The 18,927-nt window shown below is 38.6% G+C and overlaps 1 protein-coding gene and 1 long non-coding RNA gene across 3 annotated transcripts; both read right to left on the bottom strand.

The window, feature by feature from the left end:
• Positions 1 to 757: 757 nt before the first annotated feature.
• c1ql1l (complement component 1, q subcomponent-like 1-like) lies at positions 758 to 7,851 on the bottom strand. Of its 2 annotated transcripts, XM_082184178.1 has the most exons (3): positions 6,770 to 7,851; positions 1,632 to 1,851; positions 758 to 1,394 (listed from the first exon to the last, which is right to left on the bottom strand). In XM_082184178.1, exons 1-2 carry the CDS (start codon positions 7,661 to 7,663, stop codon positions 1,672 to 1,674), a joined length of 1,074 nt encoding a protein of 357 aa, XP_082040304.1. In that variant the 5' UTR covers positions 7,664 to 7,851; the 3' UTR covers positions 758 to 1,394; positions 1,632 to 1,671. The 2 variants fall into 2 exon arrangements, with proteins under 2 accessions (XP_082040304.1, XP_082040303.1); XM_082184177.1 differs by having other exon boundaries at positions 758 to 1,851.
• Positions 7,852 to 9,599: 1,748 nt separating this feature from the next.
• On the bottom strand, positions 9,600 to 11,113 carry LOC309509469. Its single transcript, XR_014209914.1, has 2 exons — positions 9,883 to 11,113; positions 9,600 to 9,833 (listed from the first exon to the last, which is right to left on the bottom strand). It is a non-coding gene; the product is annotated as an uncharacterized lncRNA (long non-coding RNA).
• Positions 11,114 to 18,927: the final 7,814 nt, after the last annotated feature.

Genomic DNA, 18,927 nt, shown 5'->3' with positions numbered 1-18,927 from the left:
GTCCATGATTTTTTTTGTGTGTGTGTGTGTGTGTGTTCACACAGCAAGTGCCAAAAACCTTTACCAAGTTTCGTGCCATTCCGATGAAGTATAAAATTCGAAAAAAAACTAAAAGTTAAATTTTTCGGTAAAAAATTACCGAACAGCACCAGAGGGTTGAGGCACCAAAAAAAATAAATAAAATAATAATCTTACAAAAGATATGCAGCAATATTTTTAATTAGTTTGAGGCAAATTCTTTATTATATGGTATTTAAAATCAAAAGGTAAAGAAATAAAGCTAAAATGTAATTCAAGTAGACTATTTTACCGAATTTGAAAACATTTTACAATATAAAAACGGTTTTCGGTAATTGAAATAAAGTTAAAATAAAATAAAATATAAATATTAGATGCAAATCTTAAACTTAAACGAAAACAGAAATAAATAGGTTTAAGTTGAAGTAATAAATAACTAAAACTGAAATAAAAATACATGAACGCTAAATAGAATTATTAAAAAACAAAAACTAATAAAAATGACAAAAGCACTAAAAATTCAAATTGAAAAAAATAATTAAAGTAAAACAAACGTTAATTCAAAATATTACTAAAAACTAAAATAGAACATAAATAATATAAAAAACTAAATTACAGTCACTTATTAGGGTTCATTACTCCCTAAAGGCAGTATGTAGACAACAAACCGCAGGACAGACTCTCCAAACGTGACTTTACAATCAGTCCAGTGACCCAAAAGTGTTACAAAAATCCCATTTATTAGCAAAAGCAAAAATCTATTAGCGGTTACATTTAAAACAGAAGATATTTAGACATATTGTACAGGTCATGATTAATGCGATATATACAGTACATGGTTTTAGATAGTGGTCGTCATTATAAATGAGATATCACTGTTACAGTTACCATGTAGATCTCCATCCATTAAGTGGTAACTTTTATTAGGCTAAGAGATTTTTAAATCAGCTAAGAAAGCCACATACCTCATAATTTATTAATAAAAAAACAAAACAATGAACGGGTTTAGCTTTAGCTGAAATAAATGCTGAGCTTTATTTGTGCTAGTATTTCCACATGAACCACAAATACTATGATTTACAACGGACAAAACCAGGTGCATACACTCATCCTATTAAGATTTTAGGGAATAATTCAACATCATTCACTTCACATTATGTCGGAGACATTGATAAACATCAGTGTAGATTCACAGATTGATCATACATATAAAGACAACATCATAATGAAATATGAACACTCACTTGGATTGGGGTTTCAATCAGTTACGACTGAACCCCTGAAGCCCTGCTCTCTCCTTCGGGTGGATTTCATGTGTGTCTGTTGAAGGTTTCTGGGCAGATTCAAGAGTGTTCTCGTTGGATCCAGTGCCTATACTACAATGAAACAGGGCCATTTCCTTCAGGGTGCATAATGAATCATTTAACCCTTTAAACAAATTATATTGTTGTGTTTTGTGACTCAGTTATGCGTGAATAGCTGTTGAATTTCAGGTGAAAATATCCTGTGGCAAACAGAACCATAGAGGAAAAATGGAAAATAAAATCTCTTGCGACCAAAACATGTCAGTGGTGTTAATAAATATCAGATTAAGACCCCCTAATATCTCTCACCTATACAAACATGAGACTGAACTCAATGACCTCTTGACCTCTAGTCACTGTACAGAATGAAGCCAGCGAAAGTGCTGTACTTGTTGCTGTTCCCGCCGTGTGCCTTTCCACCGTCCAGCTTGATGAAGATCTCGTCCCCGGGGTCGAGGTGTAGGATGGCAGTGTTTGAGGCGTAGTCGTAACTCTGATCCTGATCCTGGGCGATGGCACTGGCTCTCACCTGAGCGAGAGAGAGAGAGAGAGAGAGAGAGAGAGAGGAACAAGAGATCATTTAACAGAGCTTTTCAGTTTTAAGCCCATAGAGAATAAGTAATAGTATTTACATATACAGTATATGTATACACACTGTGCGCTAAACATTTTGGGTTCAGTAAGAATTTTTTTTTTTTTATATATAAGAAATGGTGACAGTGGTGATCAAAAGTGACAGTAAAGACATTTATAATGTTACAAAAGATTTTTATTTGAATTGAATGCAGTTCTTTTGAACTTTCTATTAATCAAAGAATCCTGAAAAACTATATCACAGTTTCAACAAGAATATTAAACTGTTTTTAGCGTTGATAATACATGTTTCTTGAGCATCAAATCATCATATTATAATGATTTCTGAAGGATCATGTGACACTGAAGACTGGAGTAATGAGGCTGAAAATTCAGTTTTTATCACAGGAATAAATTACATGTTAAAACATATGTTAAAGTGAAGCCTTGGTGAACAGAAGAGACTTCTTTCAATACTTATAAAAGCAAGAAAGTCATATGTGTTTTGAATGATATGAAGGTGTATAAAAAAACATGTTCTTTAAAACATTTCTTTAGATGAGATTCCTGTTTATGCAATCAACACTTCACACATTCGATGGCATATTGTCAGACTCTCAAATTACCGGCTGCGGTTGTTTCCGGCAGATTAAAATGAGCTACCATTTTTTTTTTTGATGAATCAAATAGCTGATGGTTTATCAGTGATTCTCCCACAGCAGACCTTTAAAAATATGAATGATGAAAATGTTATCAGAACTAAAGCTGGAGGCAAACAAGCATGTGATGTTCCTCACTTAATTTAAATACATAAATCATATAATGGAAATGTGGTGTCAAGCCTTTTAAAACATACACATATTCTTCCTTTATACAGGATTTCAACAATTCCGATACATTTTATTGCTGATTTGCCATATGTGACCCTGGACCACAAAATGGGCCACAATTTTGAAAATGAGATGTATAAATAATATGAAATCTGAATAAATAAGCTTTCCATTGATGTATTGTTTGTTAGGATAGGACAATATTTGGCCGAGATACAACTATTTGAACATCTGGAATATGAGGGCGCAAAAAAATCAAAACATTGAGAAAATTGTCTTTAAAATGTTAATGTTCGCGATTGTGCTGCATTCACTCACAAAAATAAATGTTTTATAAATTTATGGTAGGAAATTAACAAAATATCTTCATGGAACATGATCTTTACTTAATATCCTAATGATTTTTGGCATAAAAGAAAAAACGATAATTTTGACCCTTACAATGTATTGTTGGCTATTGCCACAAATATACCCATGTGACTGGTTTTGTGGTCCAGGGTCACATATACAATTGAATTGTATGCCAATTGTCAGGGGGTTTTACCAAGATGGCCGCTGAGTGATCTGATTTGTCTTAAAAGAGACTTTAGAGAGAGACACACATGCTCTGACACATTGAGCCGTTTCTCACTGGGAGATTCCCATCACATTCTCCCCTCTCTCCTCATTATTTCTATAAATAAAACACTGCTGAGGTCAGGCGAACAACTCCGAGTAGTTTTAAACTAATAGAAGAACAAGAGCTTTGATTGTTTATTTGGGAGCCTGAGAGGACGGATGATTTTGTCATTTACTTGTTTGATGGACAGGGACCGAACTTAGTCGCTCAAATATGAAGACATCAGTCAGACGGTGAAACGCTGTCGCTGTGGGCCATCACTCTCTGCGCTCATATGAGTAACACAGCTGACTCAAGCACACAGCATGCGTGGGTGTGTATTTCTACATGTGTGTATCTGTGTGTTTGAACTGATATCCGTCATGTGTGTCTCCATGTGTGTGACTTGAGAGAATTATAATGTGTATGTCATGAGAGAATTATAATTGGATCCCATAGCCTAGCTAAAGCTAAGGAGCTAAAAGATATATTCAGATTAGCCATGTGTGCTCTGTGTTTGTGTGAGTCACCTAGAGGTTTCGGAAATGTGAGGATGAGCAGCTAAAACAGCAAGTCAAGACTAAAGTCGATGTCACAAAGATACACAAGTGATTCATGTCATTGTCTATAGCAGCAACAGTATTTTGAAATTATACACAGTATATATACATGAAAAATGCTCTTTCTCTCTCTCTTGCACGTCCTGATTTTGCAGAGTTAGACGTGTTCCTGGGTCATCATGTTTTGCATAACATTCTTGCATTGGAAATTTAATCCTAACCATATCCCTACCCCTACCCATAAGTTATCCCTAAAATCAGAGGAGAATGATGGTGAATACACTGATGTAGAAGCACTTAACCCTGGTTGTAAGCCTGACATAAACTGTAATCATATCCCTCAAATCTGATTGGTTGATTGGAATGTTGATCCAGGAATATGTTGCACTTGGTGAAATCATGTTCTGCCTCTCTCTCTCTCTCTATATCAATGCATGTATGTGTGTTTTATATAAAATCTATAAATATAAAAACGCATGTATTTTTTCCATGATTTTTGATTGTTTAATGCATATAACACTCCTATATGTGCGCATATAGTTCAAAAGTGTTTATATGTGAAATTCATCATTTTGTTTACAGAGCCACAATCACTACAGACATTGAAATTAATCATATGTATAATTAAATAGATAGTGGTCAATCAATTTGGGATTTCAAATGACCAGTTCAAGTCCCACCAATCTTAATTATTTGGTTAATATCTTGTTTTTTTCCCCTGTAAAAGAGTGAAATGCCTCTAAAATTTCCATTTATGTTCTTTTTTTCTTTCCATTGAACCGTTCATTATAAAAAAATAAAAAAAAATAAAAAAAATAATAAACTAATCAAAAAGGAAAAAGATATATACACACACGTATCCTAAAATCATGAAGCTGACCTGATGTGAGTGGCATTTTTAGAGTATTTATATTGTATGTGAACAACTCATACTGAATGTGTGTGCTTTGAGTGGCCGTGGGTGTTTGAGAAGGGCCCTGATTCAGAATGACACACTGAGGGATGCCAGAAGACGAGTATAGTATGTACACACACACACATGCAGCAGCCTTTCTGACAAGAGGAGAACACTTGGTTCAGTGAAATCTTTCCTTGTTTACAGTTTACATTGACCATAGACATGACAGGAATTCATCTTCTTAATAAAACACTAAAGCAAACGTACACCATCTGAGGTGCAGATCAAAGAAAACAAATCTGTACAAAGGAGATATGACCGCACACTCACTTGCAAATACTTTATTTCACCACCATTTCAGCATCAAGTCTTTGTCGAGGTGTGATTTCTCACATAATGGAGAGAAGCGTAAATAAACAATTAATCACAGGTGTAGACGATCAATCTTAGTCGAGCAAACAATCAATTAGCAATTCTAAACTTGTCTCCTCCACCTGTAACAACACAAACTTTATTAACACCAATTCCAGAAGGTAACGTGTTTAGTGTCGCTATACCATTGTACATCATTTAAACACCCTCGTTCTGGTAAATCGATTCCTTTTAAAGGAATAATGAGCTGCAAAACAAAAGCGGTTATTTACCTCATAACATGTCCCAGAGGTAATCATACTGTATATTGGAAAAACAATTCACGAGTTGAAAATGCGTATTGCTGAACATCAAACTACAATTAGATGCAGAAATATGAATTACCCACTGGCTGCACATCTTACTGAGTTTAATCACCCAATAACATCTCTCCGTTATATAGGAATTGAGAGGGTATTCTTACAGAGGAGATGAGGTGATCTGGATCGAATTCTGCTTAAACAGGAGGCCTATTGAACACACAAACTAAATGTTGACTTTGATCTAAGCTGTTTCTTATGAATATGATGATTCTAGTCAATGTATATCGGATTGAAACTTTTGTCTTGGGTAATATAAATATTCTATGCATTTAAATATTGACTGAATGTTGATACTCAAGTTGTTGTCTCAATATTTTTTGTTTCAGTGAAACTGAAAATGGGTGTTTTAGAATTACTAATTGATTGTTTGCTTGACTAAGATTGATTGTCTATACCTGTGAATTATTGTCTATTTATACTTCTCTCCATTATGTGAGAAATCACACCTCGACAAAGACGTAAAGTATTTGCAAGTGAGTGTGCGGTCATATCTCCTTTATACAGAAATTCATCTCAAACATGAAACTGACCTTTACTGGAAAGCAACCCTAAATGCACTCCCCGTTACATACGGGATATTCTGGTATATGAATATTCAAACTGAAACCCAATGGAGGGGGATTATTCAGAAACTCGAGGAATTACATCCCTGTGGCAGTCTGTGTTTAGTCAGTGTTATGTAATTCATGCATTGCATATGCTGCCGGAAAATGATGCACCCTCCCTTCCATTAAAACAGACACAGACATTATTGCAATGCGAAACAGTTTGGGGAAAAACAAAGTTAGCTAAATCTGTAGTCATTATAAGTTCAGTTCAGTTTATAACTAACACTATGTAAAACATCAATGTCTATAATAAATATCATCATATCATATCATTTCGAAAGCTTGGTAAACATGTTACCACTTTCTTGTTCCCTGCTTGACAGATATTATTCATGGATAGGGCATGAACAGCACATGTTGGATGTACAACATAAAATGTCTAAAAAGTACAAACATGTAAATAGAAAAAAAGAAATATTTTCAAGGGCTGAGGGTTATACATAGACTGTAAAAAGTGAAAATGTGTTACTGTTACGATGAGGAGGTACATGGTCATTAAAATGAGTTTCATTAGTGTTGATGCAGTCAGTTATTCCTTTTCAATTAAAGTGTAAAAAAAAAGTGTAAAAAAATATCATTATGAATATCATAAAATATGTCTTTTCATAAACCTCAGTACAGGTGCGTTAGCAGTAAAAAACCCTACCTGTCCGTTTTTCATCAGATCCGCCCACATACTGGTTCCATCCCCTCCTCTCATGAGGACGTTGTATGTGAAGAAGTACGTCCCTGGAACCTTGCACACAAATTTCCCAGTTGATCCATCGTAGTTATTCCCAATGTTTGTAACTACGTCGTCAAACCTCAGAACCTCATAGCCCTCCTGTGGGTTTCGCAGACCTGCGTAGAAGGCCACGCGGGGTCCCATGTTATAGACCGCTGTGCCCATTCCAGTAGCTGTTCTTCCACCCAGAGCGGAGATCTCCGGTCGCTCTGTGTGGTTTTTATTTCCCGGTGGCCCCATTGGTCCTGGAGGACCAGGCTCTCCAGGTGGTCCCGGGGGTCCTGGAGGTCCCGGTAACCCTGGTTTCCCTTGGCGGCCGGGTTTGCCCTGCGGTCCGTGTGCGTAGGTGGGCAACGGGGGTCCCATGCTATGATCAGTCAGCGCCTCGGCTTCCAGTTGCATATTAGTGATAGCCGTTCCTGTACCGATACCAGCCGTAGTACCAGATTTTTCCAAGAACGGATCGCAGACCATTCGGCAAGTGCCGAGCATCTCGTACTGACCTCCATTTTCGGAGCTGCCCGCCAGATGAACCAAAACAGGAATGAGGATCACCAGCACCAATAGAAGCATGACGGCCACGCCGGCCACCAGAAGGGTCTTTCGTCCCAGGCTGAAGCGGGAAAGGGGCTGGGCCGCCAGCGCGGAGCTCTCGCCGCAAGCAGGAATATTGACCTCTGGAAGTGAGGGAACAAGCTCCCTCAACGTCAGGTGCTCACGGAGATGAGAAGGGAAATGAGAACCACCAGGGATCTCAGATGAGTGTGTGTATGTTTTTCTGCTTGAAAGAGAGAGAAAGAGAGAGAGAGAGAGCATTCACTGCTTCAGCAGGTGAGTGGAGAGAAGTGTTTGGGCGTTGAGGAAGGAAGTAGGATTGAGAGAGAAAGGGAGAGAGAGAGAGAGAAAGAGAGAGAGAATGCCCTTCTAGTGTATTTCTTTGTGTGACTCAAAAAGGACAAGTGGGAGGAGGCTTTCAGCAAATGAAGAACCAGTGGGAGAGCAAGAGAGAATAAGAGAGAAAGAAGGGGTATTTGTGGAAACCCAATGCCAAGGAAATCTTAAAGTCATTTAAGTGTGTTTTATTGTGCAGTCTTTTGAAATATGATTTGATTTTCCACTTGTTGAACTGCAAGACTAGATGGGAGGGTTTAGACATGGTGGTTTGATAAAGAACGAGAGGAGAGGGAAGATGAGGAAGAGATAGTATGTTTCTCTGTCTGCATGATGGTCAAGTAAATATGACAGGATGCATTCTAAGCTTCAGCTAATCCAAAAGGACACCTGCTGAGTGCAAGCAAAAGGATTTTTCCGCTTCCCTCTTTCTCTGTCTCTCAAAACCGCCCTCAACGCATCTTCCTGGCATTGTTATGTAATTATGTCATTGTTTATTTATGTGCAGTAAACACAGTAATCCTTCCATAGCTCACTCTGATTATGAGAACACGCTACGGGCATGCTCATAATTGTCTCATTTCATTAAATAAATGCTAACTCGAATGAGAGTTGATGATCATTTGTTGTCTTTTGCTATGATACAAGTGTCGCAGGAATAGCAAGCTACTGTAATGAACATGACTATATGAAAATTAGAATATTTGCCTTAAATTTGTTCATTCTGCGGAAGTTTTGATCCAAAGCTACTGCAAGTCAGAATAACTCCGGCCTCCCCACTGCATGTACATTGACAACAAGGAATAGATCAACAAAAACTGTAAAACTGGTGAACAAGGGCCCAGACTTATTCACCCATCATGTATAACTAACTTTGTAAAGCTCAGTGCACAATGTTTTTGCATCTGGGACAAATTTCTGAATCGTTTCATCACAGGTCTTTGATAGTTCAGTGTGACATGCTCACTGACGAACAATTATTTGCCCTTGTGATGAATCTTAGCCTCCAACGAAGTTCTGACAGTGTCAGAAATGATGCATCAAAATCCTGCTGTGTGGCTGCTCCTACGACAGTTGTCTAATTAATAAACGATTCGAACAGCAATTGATGACGTACTCTGTGTGTGAGAGAAAGAAAATACAAGTTCAAATAAACATAATGGTACAATATCTTATTAGTTTTCTCTTTAACATCATAAAACCTACCTCAAGTTCACTTTGAAAAAAGATCGATCCACAAATCATAATCAACGCTGTCAATCACTTGTAGATCACACGTCCAACATAAAATTTCATGCAGGATCTATTATTTACATTTATACATTTGGTAGATGCTGTGATGGATTTTTAAATTACTCATAACTAACCTTTATTTTTCTTGCAGGAACAACATTCATGTGCTTTTGAATTTTAAATGTATGTTTCCCCTTTGACGAAAACTCATGACTTTGGTTGTGTGAGTGTAAAAATAACAAATATGGGAAACTAGACAGATGTCTAGGTTTGAAACCTTGTGATTATCCACATGTGCTTTGTGGATTTGGAGAAGGCATTCGACTGTGTCCCTCGCGGCGGCCTGTGGAGGGTGCTCTGGGAGAATGGGGTCCAGGGCCCTTTGCTAAGGGCTGTCCAGTCCCTGTTCGACCGGAGCAAGAGCTTGGTTTGCATTGCTGGCAGTAAGTCAGACTTGTTCCCGGTAGATGTTGGACTCCGGCAGGGCTGCCCTTTGTCACCGGTTCTGTTCATAATTTTTATGGACAGAATTTCTAGGCACAGACAGGCGCCGGAGGGTGTCAGGTTTGGGGACCACACGATTTCGTCTCTGCTTTTTGCGGATGATGTTGTCGTGTTGGCCCCATCAGACCAGGGGCCTCATTTATAAACGTGGCGTACGCACAAAACGGGGCTGAAAATGTGCGTACGCCACTTCCGACGCATAAGTTGTGATTTATGAAAACAAACTTGACGGGAAAATGTGCGCACCTGCACGCAAACTCTGACCCATGCGTACAAACGTTTTGGAGATGGAGCAGTTTGGCGACACCGATGGTGAGCTGGAGTTAAGTGTCTTTTTGGTCACTTTTAGACAGAAAATCTAAAGAAAATTAAACATATACAGAAAGATAATACAAATATAATTTCACTCACCAAGCGCGTTGGGCCGTTTAGTGAAACTGACGCAAATAACATTTTAAATAAATAAAATAATGATTTAAACTATGTTTTACTTCTGATATAAACATTTAGATTAAATATGCCATTCAAATTAATGGAGTTAAACACTTAAACATGAAATCATTACTGAGAAGTTACAAGATTTTTTATATTCAAATTCAATCAATAGAAATATTGTTGTGGATGCGATGTTTTTGAACACTTCCTGTGGCGTGCTGTACGTGTTTTAATGTTTTAACCACAGAGATAATTGCTTATGATAATACCAGATTGTCTGAGAAAATAGTTTCGTACAAATAATGCCCAAGGCCTATCTGTTTCCATAAAAAATATAAATCAATTAAAAATACAATTCGGCCAGTGGAAAAGATTGAGAAAACTTTCTCTGAAATGTATTTTACACTATTTGATTTATGTATTCAAAAACAAGGCAAGGATGGCAACTACTTGATTTTTATTAATGTAATGTGTCTTGTACCGTTAAACGTTATCACGTGGATGAATAATAATATGCAAATGATATGCAGACGAGGATCTGCATAGTAAAACTAGGCGTTGTAAGCTCCATATATGGTTGTTTCGGGGTGGAGACGCATGTGTGCACAATCTTCCGCTGACTGGGATTTATAAAGTGAATTCTGCGCAGGTTCTGACGTACGAACGGTTTTATAAGTCTGAATATTTTTTTGCATACGCCATTTTTGGCTTTCGGGCGCACGTACACTTTTAGTAAGGTTCCTACACACAGTTTTATAAATGAGACCCCAGGACCTTCAGCATGCACTGGGACGTTTGCAGCCGAGTGTGAAGCGGCTGGGATGAGAATCAGCACCTCCAAATCCGAGGCCATGGTTCTCAGTTGGAAAAGGGTGGCTTGCCCACTTCAGGTTGGTGTAGAGTTCCTGCCTCAAGTGGAGGAGTTCAAGTATCTTGGGGTCTTGTTCACGAGTGAGGGAAGGATGGAACAGGAGATTGACAGACGGATCGGTGCAGCTTCTGCAGTAATGCGGTCGATGTACCAGTCTGTTGTGGTGAAGAAGGAGCTGAGCTGCAAGGCGAAGCTCTCAATTTACCGGTCAATCTACGTTCCTTCTCTCACCTATGGTCCTCAGCTGTGGGTCATGACCAAAAGGACAAGATCCCGGATACAGGCGACCGAGATGAGCTTTCTCCGCACGGTAGCTGGGCGATCCCTTAGAGATAGGGTGAGGAGCTCGGTCACTCGGGAGGAGCTCAGAGTAGAGCCGCTGCTCCTCCACATCGAGCATCTGTTCCGGATGCCTCCTGGACTCCTTCCCGGGGACGTGTTCCGGGCGCGTCCCACCAGGAGGAGACCCCGGGGAAGACTTAGGACACGCTCAAGGGTTTATGTCTCCCGGCTGGCCTGGGAACGCCTCGGTGTCCCCCTGGAAGAGCTGGAGGAAGTAAATCCTGCAGGGAGAGAGTGAGGGTGAGAGTGAAGATGCGATGATGATGAAGATGGATATGATAACTTGATGATATGATGGTTTGGTAATACTTGTGTTCCACTATGGTACAATGTTGCCTGAGAGCAACAGCTGGATGTGAAATGTTACTTTTTATTAAATAGGAAATTTGTAATACATTAAAAACTGGATAAATGTGTTTGTTCAAATGTCTGGTTAAAGAAACTGATGTTTTCAATAAATATATAAATTTTTTCTACGTGAAAATGTCAAATGTTTCAATTTGTACGTTGTGGTACAATGTTGCCCTGAGGCAACAAACTTTTAAAAATTAAATAAATAAAAAACTAATGAAAATGTTTATTGATATTGTTATAGTGTCCACCACACAAAAACACCACAAATATTTTTTTCCTCAATGATATCATGTTGCGAACCATAGAGGCTTAAAACAGAGTTTGCTTCTAGTAACAGAAGGGTTTGTCTATGAAGAACCAATGAAATTGTAGGGAAATTATGTAATGTATCGTAATTTTTTGCCATGTTCCTTTTTGCCATTCTATTTTTTTTATAGGAGATTCTATAAAAACTATTGTATTCCTGATTCCTGGCCGTGATTAAAGCATTTAAAGGACATTTGCTGAAGTCTGTCTGTTTATTATTGCTGCGCAGCAAGTTAGTTAGGGGAACAAGTTAGGGTAAGGAACTCAAAGCCAGTTGTCAACTGTAGACGCAAGAGCTAGAGTATAAAGATTATTGGGTGTCGATTGGAGACGCCCCAGGTAATTAGGTTCCAGGTACGCAGGAAAAATCTACCACAATGCCGTCTAAACTCTAAAGCAACATACATAACATTTAAGACATACATTTCTGACATGCAAAAATCACAAAGGATAGAAAAAACTACACTGCATGCACCAACCTTAAGCGAAGAGCTCAAGAAGATCTCACAGCCCGCTGAAGCAGGTGGTAGATGGTTTCCTGAGCTTGCTGGATTATTACAGACCTTTCTGGCCATTTATTTCATGTAAGTCATGTCTGAAATAAGACCTGCTTGGAAATGCACAGCCTTGGGCTCGCAAGACAAGCATTGCTATTTCATGGTAGAATATTCCAGCTATGCAGGACACCTGGGTCTGATTCTCAGCCAACGCAAATGATGTACCATCACAGCAGCTGGTGCTAATGCTCAATCTTGAGTTGCTGAGAATGGTGTGGTGTTGCTAAAGTTAGCATGCAATCAAAACCCCAAAAATGATGTACACATTCAAAGATTGTATTTGTAATCATTCATCAAAATATAATAACTTGTTCCTTAATCAAATAAATGTAAAAAAGCACTCGCTTTATCTGCTCCCATAAAACTCTAATATATCGCAACCTTTTGATCAAACAAGGAAGGTTTTCGTCTGGCACCTACCCAAGTTTGGACGTGTGCACAATACTTCGAATTGATAATTTTTTCTCTGTATGTCAGGAGGGGTAAATAGGGCATCAATCTTCCTGAAACTCCTGTAGTCTGAGCCCGGATTTAAAGGAAGAGCTGACCCAAACATTTCTGTAATTCCAGACATAACTTTATTCCTTCTGTGGAACAGAAAAGAAGATTTCTCTCAGTTTTACGTTTATACAATGAAAGGTAATGTTGTTCTGGACTTCCATATTTTATATTCTACGGCACAAAAAAAAGTCACACAGGACATGAAGGTGAGTTAATCATTTTTGTGAACTATCCCTTTGTAGTAGTAGGGAATTTCCCTCTCCTTTGTTTTGTGTTCGTTACCGTTATATGGTAATGGGTGGATGAGGTAATTAGGGCCGGTGTATTTAAGTGTGTAAACAGGAAGCCCTAACACGTAGGCTTTGTCATACCCGCCCCTCTTCTCGTTACTGGTGTCATGTTAGCCGAGGTAAGTGACGGAGGTTATGTACAGTTTTGTGTGGTTTTAACAGTGCTTAGAGTGTTTTTACCTTTTGAAGTGATGGCTGTTGCCGTCTCGGCGGCGTTCCCTGGGAGTTGCGTCAAGCGCTCATGGAATGTTGAGAACATTTGCGAGTGCATCCTGACCTCGTGACGTGTGATTCTCGTGTGGTATGTATGCTTTAGTGAATGTTTTGTATCTTTTGATTGGAGTAAATCATTGTCTGTTATGTTTTGCAGTCTCGCGTACCACGTGACGGTTAACTCAGGTCGTGCTGCTGTTTTTCATGATTAGGTTATTTCCTTTGTTTTTTTGTGACTAGATATCAGTTTCTGTGTTTTGTTTTGCTTTCATTTTTATGGTTTGGGTTATTTTGTTATTTCTTTAATGATGTTGGTTTGACCAGTGTGATTTGGGCCATAGTGGCCGTGTGGTGTAATTATATATCAGCGCATAGTCTATCTAACCCTTGTTGAGTATTTCGGGGTCCTCGACGAGGTAGGACGGATCATTATCCGTGCACCAACTGATCTGGTCCATCATATTTGTGTCTGATGTGATTGTGATGTTTGTATTTGTATCGCACCCACTAATCTTTCTTTTTTTCTTTTGGTTTGAGTCAAGGCTGAGTGTACCGAGGGGGAGGCTAGTCACCTGGGTGAACACATTTGTTGTGAGGTTGGAGTACCAGGGTTCGAGCACCTCTTCCTATTTGGTTTGCCGTGCACACATAAATGGTTGAGAGCACAATCGTTTACAGCTAGCTTGCCACCCCTAAAGTAAACTTTAGCCTTGTAGTTTATATTCTTTTTGTATTTATTATTTTCTGTTTTTATTTTATGGGGACGCTCCATTAATTTCTGTTGTGATGTTTGTTTCATGTGATTCAGTGTTTGAATCAGCCATGTTGAGAGGAATGCTCTTTTAACGATTGATATATCCTATTATAATAAACTTGTCAGTGATTTATACTATGAATAAATGATGCCAGTAGAATATTTTCCTCACAAATAAAAGTATTTGTTTATTTGATGATACGACTCTGTCTTTTCTCTGCACCACCGAACCTGGGTTCCTTTAATATTTCCTTGGGTGCAATTCCCAAGGTGGCGTAGTCCGTGCTATCTGGATTTGGTTATACTAAAAACAATACCTCTAATTGCCACACCTTTAACTTGCTTAAGTGATTTTGTGTCTAAAAGAAAAGTCCCACCGTACACAACAGTTTGAAACGGAATGTGCGTTTTCTCCATCGTCTCTTGTGGTTTGTGATGCTGTCATGGGACATGATGAAGATACGGGAGGGCTTGCTGACTATCGCTGTGAGTCATTGAAACAGAGAGAACGTTGATCATTGGCTTCAGGGAAAGAAGGCCGTGAGGAGCTCTGAGCGCAGTGACTCAAACCGTGGCCACAGTGCCCTTGACGGCAGGCGCAGTAATGCGTCAAGAACAGAGACTTTTCCAGCCCTCCCTATATAATTTACTTTCTCCACAGCTCTTCTCCTCCCCATGCCATCGCCAGCTGAGAACAACAAGCCCCTTGAGTCAGTCACAAGCCCCCAGAGAGATGCACGCGTCCTGCTCATCCTTGAGCAAGGGGGAATATCTTGTTTCTTATTCAATATTACTTGAAAGGAAGCATAATGTACAGATAAACCGCAGGCTGGGCCAGACAGACCACAATGAATGCTAGAATGATCTTATGAACTGTGTTTGCATATGTGCTCAAGTGTCTGTATGTATGAACATATATGTGTGTGTTATCCTGGAGGTCTCTATGTCTGAGAGCATGCAGAGGAAAGGCGATAGCTGGTAACATTAAACTGACCAAAAAACATTAAAAACAGCTGTCCATTCATTTCAGCATCAACTCGCTAGTTACACAATGTATTCACACAACATAAATTACACTATGACAAAACTAGTTTAATATTCTACCACTGCCTTTGAGGAGCACATACTAGAAAATATTGTATGAGACACTAGTGTTTGGAGTGGCAATACTATCACTAACAGCCCTGAAGGGAAAGGTGAAAACAGTAGGGAACAGACCTTCTGCAGTCTAATTCCTACATTTATTTTTTTATTATCTTGTTGTGCTGTGAAACAAGACAAAAGCAGCTAAAACATTTATGCATACAATGCATTTTTCTTAATGTCTCCTGGAATGTTTTTTTTCTCCACATAGTCAAAAACAAATCACTGCTCCTCTAGTGGCCAAAATTGATATGCTAATTGTTAAGGTACAATTTTTTTTTTCTTTTATTGCTCTAAAATGCACCAAAATTATATAAAAAATAAAATAAAAATAAAACATTAGATGATTGCAAAGTTAATCTAAATGTAAAAATATAGGAAAAGAACCTATTTCTTAGCCTGGAAATCCAGACCTAAATCTAAAAGATTAATGGTCTGGCGTCGACTAATGAAAATTGGCAAGCTCGAAGGGCGGCACCAAGCATGCATTTGAAAATCTCACTGCACGCAATTGGATAACACTACGACCAATCACAACAAGTTATCGCTTAGCTACCAGCCAGGCGCGCTGGAAGCTGTTTCATGTGAGGGGGGCTGGGGGCTGGGTTGGAAAATATGTGACGTCATTATGTTGTGGCTGACAACAAGACATAAAATTTCTTTGTACTGTATATGTGTTGTAGCCATTAAAGAAAACATTTAGTTTCTGAGAAAGATAAAGATACATCATGAGATGCGAAATATGACTGGAGACATGGAGTGGGTAAGACATGATTTTGACCACTTCATTGAGTTTTGTTTTGTAGAAAGAAAATTTTTAAAAGATTTTTTTTTTGTATAAATTGTATCTTAATTTTGATCAATGTTTTATCAACCAATTGCCTGTATTTAATAAATAAGCAAATATATAGCAGACAATGTAATGATCATCCGGCATGATCACTTGCATTGCACATGAACTGGAGGGTGTCGAAACTCAGCTTGTGCATCACAGATTTGAGAAATATAGGCTATCTATTATAGAAAGCGTGAAATGTCTACTTTTAAACTAAACTATTCAAAACGAAAAGAAATAGGCTACTCTCTGATGTAATTAATATGAAATGTTCATTTCACATTTATTTCTCTCTGGCCTTCATGCGAGTCCGCATCTCCAAATTCATCTTTGCAGCGACACAGAATTAACACCAGTTTATTAAAAAACTATTAAATGTCTCCTTGCTATTTTTGACACATTCATACTTTTGCTGGTTCGTTGTGGCAATCTTTATGCGTGCGGCCGTGTGCTTGAGTGCGGCTATATATGAACACGCTCATTATCCTGTATATAGCCTATTTAAGTAATAAAATTAATATAAAGGGGCGATTTGTCCACTAATGGCTTAAATGAACAACTACTAGTCGACTAGGAAAAAACTTTAGTTGGAGGCAGCCCTTATTCCACATATTTTCGAACCAGCAGGACATTCTGGGTTGAGCGAGCGACCCTGAGCAGAATGAGCGAGCGGAGAGGAATATTCAGAAATGCGCTCTACGCTCACGAGCTCTGATCGGAACAAAGCATGACAAATTCAAACTTTATTTCATTTTCTCCATAGCTTGAACACTCACTACATTAGGCATAATAGAGTTAGTTAACGCTGTCCATTTATTTATTTTTATTTCACGTTTTTAAAGTACAATATTATGTTAGTCCACAGCCCCCCACTTGGGGGTGCTGATGCTATGACGAGGGGGCTGCAGCCCCCGCAGCACCCCCCTTCCCGCGCTACTGCTACCAGCGGAGCTAACTGGTAGATTAGACTCTTGCCGTATCCGGTCGGCAAAAAAGCAAAAACGCCCTTCTTGCAAAGGAACGATTCGGGCGCAGTCTTCTGTTCCTCTTTTAGAGAAAAAGTCTAAATCTTTAATTGTAGCGGCCAAAGCCGTTTCAGACAAATGGTGTTCATCCATAGCCATCTTGCAATGTTTACTAATGACTTCGACATCGCAGCGCTGTCGTCATCTCACCTCTGGCCCGCCTATATCAGATAACCCGATGTGATTGGTGCAGCTCAGATCGAGGGGCATATTTAAAGGGTAACTAAACCTTAAACCAACTTTTTTTAGTTAATGATCTGTAAGAATGGGGCTTTATTAGTGCTGTTCATTGATTCAAGTAGTTTTTTTGACATTTGTGTTTAAAGTGTTTTAATTTTACAAAATTTGGTGTAAAAACGTCTGAGTGCTGCCCTCTTCAGGTTGAACAGTGGCTACTGCAGTTGAATTTTCCTATTGGAAGTTGTGTTACCTTCTGACGTCAGAGGGTACCAGTTAACCACGCCCTTGCCTGCAGAGAGATACGTCTCAGATGCACGCCCCCTCTCCACTGGGCTCTGCCTACATTTCCAGCATTTTTCAAATATTGCCAGTGGGTGGAGTCAGGCTCTGACCAGGGGTTTAGTTACCCTTTAATGAGCATCATTATTCGACACCAGAGTAACTCGCTGAGCAAATTCAACTTGTGCTCTCGCGAGAACTCTGGATTACCAGGGTACCTATTTCTGCCACATAAGAGAAAAAAAAATCATTATGCTTTGGTAAATCCTAATGAACTTAAAACAACTTAAAAGTCATAATTATTACATAAAAAGTCAAAATTGTGACAAAAATATAAAAATGACTTTTGTCTCATAATTATGATTTTTTCAAAGCATGTTTTTTCTTATGTGGTGGAAAAGGGCTTTCAAAGACATTGATACCGATAAATTAAAATAAACTCTAATATCAGCTAAAAATCAATATAGTGCCAATATATTGGGCAAGGCATGTGAAGAAGAAGAAAAGTTCACCTTCAAATTCTGTTTTACATTAGAATTTTTCTTTCATAATGTGCAAGCAATGCCCAAACCAATGAACAGAAAGCGTTTAGAAAAAAATATCTGTTTCTGTATAGATTGTCATTTTCTTCACGATTCTTTTCGATTAGATTATGAATTAAACATTATGTTGTTTATTAACCAAAAGTTATTTAAATTAATAGTTGTTTTAGGTCAAGGTTTTTATATTCAGCGAGTCACTTGTCCAGGTAGCAGTGATTGTTGAATCTGTGGAGGCCGTAAACCTCGGCATAAGATGTGGGAAATCAAGATTTATATGCTTGCTTCGTACTGCAGGACACACACACATACACTCACACTAACGTGCCAAAGCATACTATTTTGATGTCAGAATGGTACCTGCCCACAGATCAGTGTGTTTCTGTGTATGTGTGTGTTTTGTGTTTTCCACCCACCACACAGAACGACGTGTCAGTCTTAGTTTGCGTTGCAGGCTGTTTCTAGATGCGAACACACATTACTCAGAATCTGTGCTTGAGATCTATAGGACATGTTACTGTTTGAATTAAATCTGTGGATATCCTTATGTCTCTTCTATTCACACACAAATACATACATATACTCACTTGCCTGTATCATGTATACAGTATATACTGATATTGAATGTTGAGAACATTATTTTTGTGACCTGATGAATTAGATGAGACGGTACAATCAGAGCACTTAATGTTTATGTAAACCACCATCAGCTGACAAACACACCATGTAGCCATGGCCTGTGGGCATTATCATAAGTGAAATGTAATATTAATAATACTTAAATGTTTATATGCCAAATAAATTATTCAGGGCTCAGGAGAGACCACG

This window comes from Leuciscus leuciscus (genome assembly GCF_965113295.1).
Source record: "Leuciscus leuciscus genome assembly, chromosome: 11".
In the NCBI taxonomy this organism is placed as follows: domain Eukaryota; kingdom Metazoa; phylum Chordata; class Actinopteri; order Cypriniformes; family Leuciscidae; genus Leuciscus; species Leuciscus leuciscus.
Note: the sequence above shows the minus strand (reverse complement) of the source record. Positions and strands in the feature narration are given on the sequence as shown.